The sequence below is a fragment of the Marmota marmota genome, unplaced genomic scaffold (assembly GCF_001458135.2).
Source record: "Marmota marmota marmota unplaced genomic scaffold, marMar, whole genome shotgun sequence".
Classification (NCBI taxonomy): Eukaryota; Metazoa; Chordata; class Mammalia; order Rodentia; family Sciuridae; genus Marmota; species Marmota marmota.
Genome location: NW_025999960.1, coordinates 16,007,205 through 16,016,737, shown reverse-complemented (window position 1 = coordinate 16,016,737; position 9,533 = coordinate 16,007,205). Strand labels below are relative to the sequence as shown.

The following is a 9,533-nucleotide window of genomic DNA, read 5'->3' as shown; positions in this document are numbered from 1 at the left end:
ATGGTTTGTGTATCTTTATATGTCGAAGTGTTTTGTTTGGGGGCTGGGGATGTGGCTCAAGCAGTAGCGCGCTCGCCTGGCATGCGAGCGGCTCGGGTTCGATCCTCAGCACCACATACAAACAAAGATGTTGTGTCCGCCCAGAACTAAAAAATAAATATTAAAAAATTCTCTCTCTCTCTCTCTCTCTCTCTCTCTCTAAAAAAAAATAAAAAAAAAATAAATTAAAAAAAAAAAGTGTTTTGTTTGTTTGTATTGGGGATTGAACCCAGAGGTGTTTTACCACTAAGTTCCTAGCCCTTTTTAATTTTTTATTTTGAGACAGGGTCTCACTAAGTTGCTTAGGCTCTTACTGAATTGCAGAGGCTGGTCTCGAACTTGCAACCCTCTTGACTCAGTTTCCCAAATTACTGGGATTATAGGTGTATGTCACTGCATCCAGCACAAATTAAGATTATAAGCAAAGGGGAATAAAAGGTGCTTTACTGAAACTGAAATGTTTTTACCTAATTCTCAAAGCCAAATGTTCTTCCTCTCCATGAAAGTTATCCCCTTCAGAATTTGTTCTTATTGTAGTCTGTCCTGCTTTTACTTGGCACTCGAATAAACTTCTTTCTTCTGGGCTGTGATGACATTTTCTTCTAATCCCTGCCCCACCTCCCCCTACTCCCCTGCCCTTAACATTTGGTGATTTGGTGTGCATTTTTTGTGTGCGGTGGCTTTTGTGTGCCCTTCTCTGAAGTCCAGCCCAAGCCCATCTATCTGTCCTCAAAGGCTGCTACACTTAGGACAGATAATTTGGGAAAGGAATTCAGGAGAGATTCTTGGCTTTGAAGAGTCAGCTGATATAATTAGAATAAGTTTAGTATTCCTATGAGAATTGACTGACTAGCCAATTACTAGATAAAGAAAATCCCAGGCCCATCTCAGCAGAGTACTAACTCATCACTGCCTATGCTAGTTAAAGTTGTCCTTTTCCTTTTCCTAGAAGTTTCAGGCACCTGCAAGAGAGACCTGCGTGGAATGTCAGAAAACAGTCTACCCAATGGAGCGTCTCTTGGCTAATCAGCAGGTGTTTCACATCAGCTGCTTCCGTTGTTCTTACTGCAACAACAAACTTAGGTAAGCCAGACCAAAACAGTCTTTCTCTATGTATAGTTGGAGCTTCAGAGGCAATCTTTGGCTTTTGGATCATTGGTATTAAAATCTACTGTGATGATGGTATTGTATTGAAGGCTCCTGAATAAAGTAAAGATACCTGCTTATCGACAAGTATTTCATATAAAATGATAATGATATTTGGGGCATTTAACCACTAAGCCACATAATCCCAAGTTCTTTTTATTTTTTATTATTTTCATCATTTTATAAGTTGCTTAGGGCCTTACTAAATTGCTGAGGCTGGCTTTGAACTTGTGATCCTCCTGCCTTAGTCTCCTGAGCCACTGGGATTACAGCCATGCACCACCATTCCTGGCTATTATACATTGATATGTTCCTTTACATATTAAGACCTAATTTAGTGGATTTTTTCCCTTGGTGTCATAGAATCATAAAGTTAACAAATCCCAAGATGTTACCTACCTGAGCTCTTACTTCAAAGTGTACTAAGCACTGTGTAAATAAATAGCAATAAAAATAGCCCCTGATGAGCATGTATATTTTTCCATGTTGCTTCATTTTATTTATTTTCTGAGAAAATAATTATTATGTATAATTCTTCTAAGTAACTCAAAGACATAAATGTGACAGATTGGGGTATAGTCCATATTAAATCATTTTCATCATCCAGACCTAGAGAAGGAAGTTATAAGATGCTACTTTCTCCAGTTTTCCTTCCAGAGCAAGCATCCCTTCTAAAATACTCTTGAAAGATCTCCTGCCTTCTGCATGACATTTATAGGGGGTAGATGCCTAACCGCAGCTAGTTCCAGTGTTAGCTCTAGCTAGACAACTTTCCCTTATATTGAGCCAAAATCTGACAGATTTTCATGCATTAGTTCTTTTTTTGCACACATAATTAATTTTTCTCAAAACACATTACTTGGGGATGGGGGAAAGTTGTCACTTTTATAACCCTTTAATATATACTAAGATAAGGGCTGGGGGATGTAGCTCAGTGGTAGAACATGTACTTAGCAAGCATGAGGCATCAAAATAAATAAAGGTATTGTGTCAATCTATAATTAAAAAAATAACATATACTAAAATATACCCTAAAAAATACTGATCCAGGTATGGCAACATACCTTAGCAAACTCTAAGCAACTTAGTGAGACTCTGTCTTAAAATAAAAAATAAAAAGGGCTAAGGATGTAGCTCAGGGTAAAAATGCCTTTGGGTTCCATCACCAGTAGTGGGGGGGCGGAGGAATGTTACTCTGAGCCAGGTATAGTGGAGCACATCTATAGTCCTTGGGAGGCTGAAGCAGTAGGATCACAAGTTGGAGGCCAGTTTGGACAATTTAGAAAAAGGTTATCTCAAAAAATAAATAAATTCGTAAGTAGTCCAGACGCCATGGCGCACACCTGTAATTCCAGCAGTTCGGGAGGTTGAAACAGGAGAATCAAGAGTTCAAAGCCAGCCTCAGCAATGGGGAGGTGCTAGGCAACTAAGTGAGACCCTGTCTCTAAATAAAATACAAACTAGGACTGGGGATGTGGCTCAGTGGTTGAGTGCCCCTGAGTTCAGGACTGGGGATATAGCTCAGTAGTAGAGTACTTGCCTAGCATGTTTGAGAGCCTGGGTTCAATTCCCAGTGCCATAACAAAATAAAAATAAAATATATTATCCTGCAAGAGATCATATCTAAAGACTTGTCCAGCACTAACATTGGGTAAGACCTTCCTCCTGGCTACTGCTCACTGTTCTCTTATTAACCATATCTTACATTTATTCAGTCAGGAGTAGCTATTGAGTGCCAGCTGTTTTCAGAGCATTGTAACCATTCTTGTAGAATTAAGTTTTTAAATTACAACACAAAAAAGATTCAGCTTTTTACAAAGAAATATCATTGTAAATAGTTAATAGATTATAAATATCTAAGCAATATGAGTTATCAGAGCTAGGTATGATTACCTAGGGAATACTTCCTGGAAGAAGTAATTTTTAAAAATTTTCACAGAGGAGAGTGAAATCATTTGAAAATGGGGAACTCATGCCAAGTGGAAGAATGACTTGTGAAGGTTTAATCTTGAAAGTAAGGATTTGTATAAGGATTTTAAAAAGAAGGAGAAGAATTGCTAATATGTTTTAAATGGAGTAGGGAATCCTAAGTCATTGATGAACTTTCAAATAAATTTCTCAGTATCTTCTGAAAATACTGGAAATGCCTGTTATTAGCCTGCAGGTATAAATGAGAATATGAAGATTTTCTAACTTTATGTTCTTTTTCTTTTGATGACAGTCTAGGAACATATGCATCTCTACATGGGAGAATCTATTGTAAACCTCACTTCAACCAACTCTTTAAATCTAAAGGTAACTATGATGAAGGCTTTGGGCACAGACCACACAAGGATCTATGGGCAAGCAAAAATGAAAATGAAGAGACTTTGGAGAGATCATCCCAGCTTCCAAATGCAGGGGAGACCCCTCAGAGCCCAGGAGTAGAAGATGCCCCCATTGCAAAGGTGGGTGTGCTGGCTGCAAGTATGGAAGCCAAGGCCTCCTCTCAGCGAGAAAAGGAAGACAAGCCAGCTGAAACCAAGAAGTTGAGAATTGCCTGGCCACCCCCATCTGAACTTGGCAGTTCAGGAAGTGCCTTGGAGGAAGGGATCAAAGTGTCTAAGCCCAAATGGCCTCCAGAGGATGAAATCAGCAAGCTCGAAACTCCTGAGGATGTAGATCTGGATCTGAAGAAGCTGAGGAGATCTTCTTCATTGAAGGAAAGAAGCCGCCCATTCACTGTTGCAGCTTCATTTCGAACATCTTCTGTCAAGAGCCCAAAAGCTTTGTCCCCACCTATCAGGAAAGGTTGGAGCATGTCTGAGCAGAGCGAGGAGTTTGCAAGAGAGATAGTACCAGAAAGGAAACAAGTGGAAAATGCCTGGGTCTCCGAGAAGAATGGGAATGTGGGAAAAATGGCCTGGCAAAACAAGGAATCTAAAGGAGGAGAGGCAGAGAGAAAAAAGGAAATTAATAGTTTTGAGATGGGGAGTGAGAATCTCATAGAAAATGGTGCAAACATAGATGAAGATGACAACAACCTCCTCAAACACCAGTCTCCACCAGAATCCAAGTCTCCAAATAGGTCCAGCTTTGTAGATGACACCTCCACTAAAGAATTTGCTACTCAGAATCAGAAATCCCAGGATGTGGAATTCTGGGAGGGAGAAGTAGTGCAAGAGCTGTCTGTGGAAGAACAGATAAAGAGAAATCGGTACTACGATGAGGATGAAGATGAGGTTGAGGATGAAGAATGACAAATTGCAATGGTGTTGGGCCTTAAATTCATGTTAGTGTTAGTGAGCCACTGCCCTTTATCAAAGTGATGCACAGAAACAGGTATTGGATTATGAACTGACATTTATGCTAAAGCAACTTTGGAAATGAATTTCTGCTACCAAAAAAAAAAAAAAATCCCATACTGCTGCTTAAGTGAACCAGTTATAAACACTAGAAATAACATTACTTAAATCTTTCACTTTAATAGTGACAAAATGCATAAATGCTTATAAGCAGGGAAATATTCCAAGTGATCTAGTCCAAATTCCATTGTATTACCAAATGGCAATATTAAAGTAAATGGATGATTAGTATACATTTTTACACTACAAATCCTATTGTGGAATTAGAGAATATACAGAAGGAATTTAGGGACTGACATGTTATGATTAAATGCACTTTAGCATAAAGGGCGTAGTTGTATATTTTTAACAATTATCAATTTTTTAGTATCTACTGTTAAGAGATCAAATATTTAGTCTTTTTTTAAAATTAGGTTAATTTTCTTACTCTCATATATATGTGGGGAATTTTTTGCTTTACATCCTGCTCTAAATCTGGAATTGAATTATTGAGGTACATTACAGCCATCTTTTCAGAGCACCTTTTGAGACTAATAAAGAACCAACCTACATGCTTTGGTGCCTGGAGAGATCCACTGTCTCCAAATAAGTTATGTATTTGCCAATGAGTTTGATTACACCCCAAGTGATTGCTTTTTTTTTTTTTTTTTCCTGGTGGTATCTGTGTTTCTCACAATTCATTGAAAGCTGCATCTTTTTTGTGAGAAGTATTGATCACTGTTCACCATGCAAAAGGAAGAAGAATAACAGAAAGAACCGCCTTAAATGACATGAGCTCAGACCTCCAAATCCTGTATTTCACTTCTGATATCCCCTTTCTGAGGCAATAATTTTTTAATACTTATCAGCTCTGAAGTGCATTGATTTTTATTGCAGACAACATTCCCAGGTTGAATTAAACCAACCCTAGGCCTTTTTCTTGGGATGGTTTTCTTTAGTATTAAGGCTTTAGAACATTGTAAACTTTACAAGATTTGTTGTACATAATTGATATTCCAAATTGTATGTATGAGAGTGAAAGGTGTTTTAAAGATATAGCCTTTTCTTTTTACTGCATTTATAGAGATTTAGCTCTAATATTTTTTAGATATGTAAAATAATCTGCTTTCTTACCATCTTTCATAGTCTGAAACATTTTTATTCAATAAAGATTTTAATTTACATTTGAACTTTTCATGTTTCTTTTCCATTATTTATTTACATTGTTAACAGTTTTTCACACTAGTAATTTGGGAAAAACCCATTTTAGTTGAAGAGACGAGCTATGAATATATCACCACTAGGTGGTAATGTTGGGCCAAGTTTGGACTTTGATCCTCTGAAGGAAGACAAATTTTTCTAGAAAACTGCAAGCAACTTGGCAAGAGATATTAATGTGTGCCTTCCAAATGAGATGTTTGCTTTACAAATGCAAAAATCCAGTGGTGGTTTTTATGGTTTATTGTATTCAACATTTATTAATTCTGCTGGGCGCAGTGGTGAATGCCTGTAATTCCAGCAACTCGGCAGACTGAGGCAGGAAGATCACAAGTTCGAGGCCAGCCTGGGCAACTCAGCAAGGCCCTCAGCAACTTAGACCCTGTCTCAAAATTTAAAAAAATAAAAAGGTCTAGGGGTGTAGTTCAGTGATAAGGTACCCCAGGCCCCAGTACCAAACCAAATAATTTACCTTACAATTATGCCTGACCTTCTAAATGGAATTTCCAAATGCCTCTGCTGAAAATATCTGTTTTCCACTCCAGGCAGAGACATTTTTGGTTGTTTGATATAGAGATAACTGCTCCAGTTGTTAAAGTTTTTGCATGTTTGTTTTTTTGTTTTAATAGGTTGGAAATGTAGACTTCATTGCAGATGAAGAGGGTTTTTTAAATTTGGGGGGGGGGGTATTTGTTTGTTGCAGTACTGGAAAGATTAAGTCCAGGGGCACTCTACCTCTACCACTGAGGTACATCCCCAACCCTTTCTTATTATATTTTGAGACAGGGTCTAAGTTGCCCAGGCTGTCCTCAAATTTCTAATTGTCCAAAGTGGCATGTGCTACTAGGCTTGGCTTTTACATTTCCAGGGTCAATGTATGTTCTAAGGGTCTTTTCTAGCCTTCTAACTATATGGCAGGGTACCTCTGCTCTTGCTTCCACTCCAAACTGAAATCATTTAGAAACCTCTAGTCACTGTACAAATAATCCAGGAGTACCTGACATAAAATATCCAAACCTGGTTTGAGCTTACCACTGGTATGTGTTTGTTTGCAATTCTGTCCACATGATATTCGTTTACTGACCTTATTAAAAAAAAGAAATCTGTTTGCCTTTGATATCAGTTGAGTATGTCACCATATGTCAGGCATTTGGGAACTAAAATTACCCTTACAATCCTTTTCTATAACTTTCAAGGTCTGTTAGACATATCATTACTATACAGGCACAGAGAGAAGAAACAAAGAGTAGCTCCACGTTCAATATAATAATAGGATGTCCTTGTCCAGAGAATGATCAGATAACACAAGCATTTCAAGGGAAAAAATTTAAAAAAATCTACAGCCAAATAAAAAGTTAATCATTTGTTCTTTCAGCTGTCTAAATGAAGGCAACTTTGTTTGGTTTTGGTATGTTAATGGTGACAATTGGATGAGGTAAGTTTTTCTGTTGGGAAAGCAGGAAAACGGACCAAGCTTAGGACTTGAGATGTTCAAGGAGATTCTGGTTATGACTGCTAGAAAACAGGCTTGATTCAGTGATTTGCTGGTTGGATTATACCTAGCCAAAGTGAAAGCCCAACTTAGTTGGCTTCATCACATATTTCATTATCAATATCTTTTCTAATGGCCAAGAGGTTGAGAACTGGTATAAATGCATTTTGAGGGAAACCATTTTGAATAGTCTTAGACCAAGATTATTGTGCACTGGTTCCTGCATGCCAAGTTAGCATGTTCTCTGTTCCTTGAAGCTCTGATTTAAATTCCCATAGGACCAGAGAGGGATTTTACTTCCTTTTAATATGTATTTTATTTTTTTATTTTATTTATTTTTTTAAAGTACTTAAGGATAGTGCAAAGCCTTTTCGGTTTATTTGTAAAATTTTCTGGAGGGGTACATTATCTCAAATGCAGATGCTTCTTGACTTTCAATAGGGTTATAGCCTGGTAAGCCAATTGTAAATTTAAAGTATTCTTTTTTTTTTTTTAAGTTTTCAGCGGACACAACATCTTTGTTTGTATGTGGTGCTGAGGATCGAACCCTGGCCGCACGCATGCCAGACGAGCGCGCTACCGCTTGAGCCACATCCCCAGCCCTTAATATGTATTTTAAATATAAGGTAGTTACCATTAAATTATTGCTAGGTTTGGGTGAAAATGGCTTTAGGTGGAGGTACGCAGAGCAGCAGCAATGGCATCACCTATTAATTTGTTAGGAGAAATCAGGGATGGGGATGTAGCTCAGCCATACATCATGCTTGAGGCCTTGGGTTCAATCCTAGACACCCCCCCCCCAAAAGGAAAGAAATGCAAATTCATGAGCTCTACTCCCAACCTTCTGAACTCAGAATCTCTGGCTGGGGCTCAGGGAAAAAAACTCCCTCCGTGTGGGATATGGGAAAGCTAATATTTGAGTTGATTCATGTTAGAGTTTGAGAAACTGAATAAAAGCAAATCTTCTAGTCTACTCCTTGGAATGGCTTTTCCCCGCCCCGCGACCCCCTTCCTCTCCTTTGGGAACCCGGATCAGAGGCAGGGCCAGAGTTATTCTGATGTAAGCATGCCTTACTAGTTATAAAGTTACTTTATCTGTTCCCAGATAAGAGAGATTTAATCCCCCCCCCACCCCATCATTCTATTTAACCTCTGGCAATTTAACCATGAAGCCAGGTTTTTAATAGACCGAATTAGGGTTCTAAGGTACTTGAGGGACAATTGAGTCTTTTGGAGAGGACTAGTCTATTTTTCCCCTCTTTTGTGTAGATTTATGCAGAGTTCAATGTTCAGTGTGAAAACCTAAAATTAAGGCAGTTTATAGGATAAAGGTTCAAGGTTCTGGAGTCTAAAAACTTTCTCATTACCACTTCTTATCTATATAACCTTGGACAAGCTGTTGGCCTTCAGTTTCCTCCTCCATAAAATACTGGGGATAACAATATCTACTCCAGTGTGTGAAAGAGTGAAATTACCTGTGTAAAACGTACCGTGCAGTACCTGGCACATAGTAAACCTCATTAAATATTGCCTTTTTTGGGGGGCGCTGGTGATTGAACCTGGAGCCTGCCACATGCTAAGCGCGGGCTGGATCTCTAGTTTATGTATTCCCTCCGTCCATATTTCTCTTTGCTTTTATATTTTTCCTCTGGACGTCTCGATTTCCACACGGCTTTTCTTCTATTCCCTTTCCCCAATGAGAAGAATAAAATAACTATTTAAAGTCCATTTTTTCCCGAGGAAAAGAGACGATAACTTTCAAGTAGTGAAAAGGGATGGAGATCATGGAGGGGCACGAAGGGAAGAAGAGATTGGGAGTAAAAACAATGCTTGTGGTGGAGAATTAAGAGTAGGTGGGACCAGATGAGATGGCAAAATAAGCCCTGGCCGGAGGGACCCTGGGAGTGGAGACACAGGTATATCCTGGCTGGGAGCGGGAATGGACTTGTATCGGCTGGACTCGGAAAGAGAAATGTCCCCATAAGGGAACTAAGCCGGTAATAAGGGGTGTGGCCGTGCTCGCCTTGGTGAGGGAAGCTGGACTCAGCGATAAGAGGCGGGGCCAGAGTTAAGGAGCCTGTGGTGGGTGGAGCCGGGGCTGCATGGGCGCGAATGGGCGTGGCCATTGTGGGAGTGGCCAGGGCCGGCGGGCAAGGACCCTTGGAGAGTGCCCCAGCCCGCAGTGGAGAGGTAGGTGGGCGGGGAGGCGAGATGGGCGGAGAAAAGGCCCTGCTCTGCGGAGGAGTTAGGCTGGGCGGGGCAGGGGACAAGAAGGGGCCGGAAGGGGGTGGCCGCCGGCTGGGCCCCGCCCCAGG

General features: G+C 39.8%; 2 protein-coding genes across 6 annotated transcripts in view; both read left to right on the top strand.

Annotated features, from left to right (window-relative positions):
* Lima1 (LIM domain and actin binding 1) overlaps nt 1-5,698 on the top strand; it is a 97,588-nt gene extending 91,890 nt beyond the window's left edge. For all 5 annotated transcript variants that reach the window (XM_015493346.2, XM_015493345.2, XM_048802701.1 and 2 more), the window contains 2 exons: nt 989-1,122; nt 3,407-5,698. In XM_015493346.2, the coding sequence (XP_015348832.1) occupies nt 989-1,122; nt 3,407-4,424 (1,152 nt within the window). In that variant the 3' untranslated portion in view covers nt 4,425-5,698. The remainder of the gene's footprint in view (nt 1-988; nt 1,123-3,406) is intronic.
* Nucleotides 5,699-9,361: 3,663 nt separating this feature from the next.
* Nucleotides 9,362-9,533, top strand: part of Cers5 (ceramide synthase 5) — a 33,744-nt gene continuing 33,572 nt past the window's right edge. The window contains exon 1 of the mRNA XM_048802705.1: nt 9,362-9,408. The gene's annotated coding sequence lies outside the window, so the exon portion shown is untranslated. The remainder of the gene's footprint in view (nt 9,409-9,533) is intronic.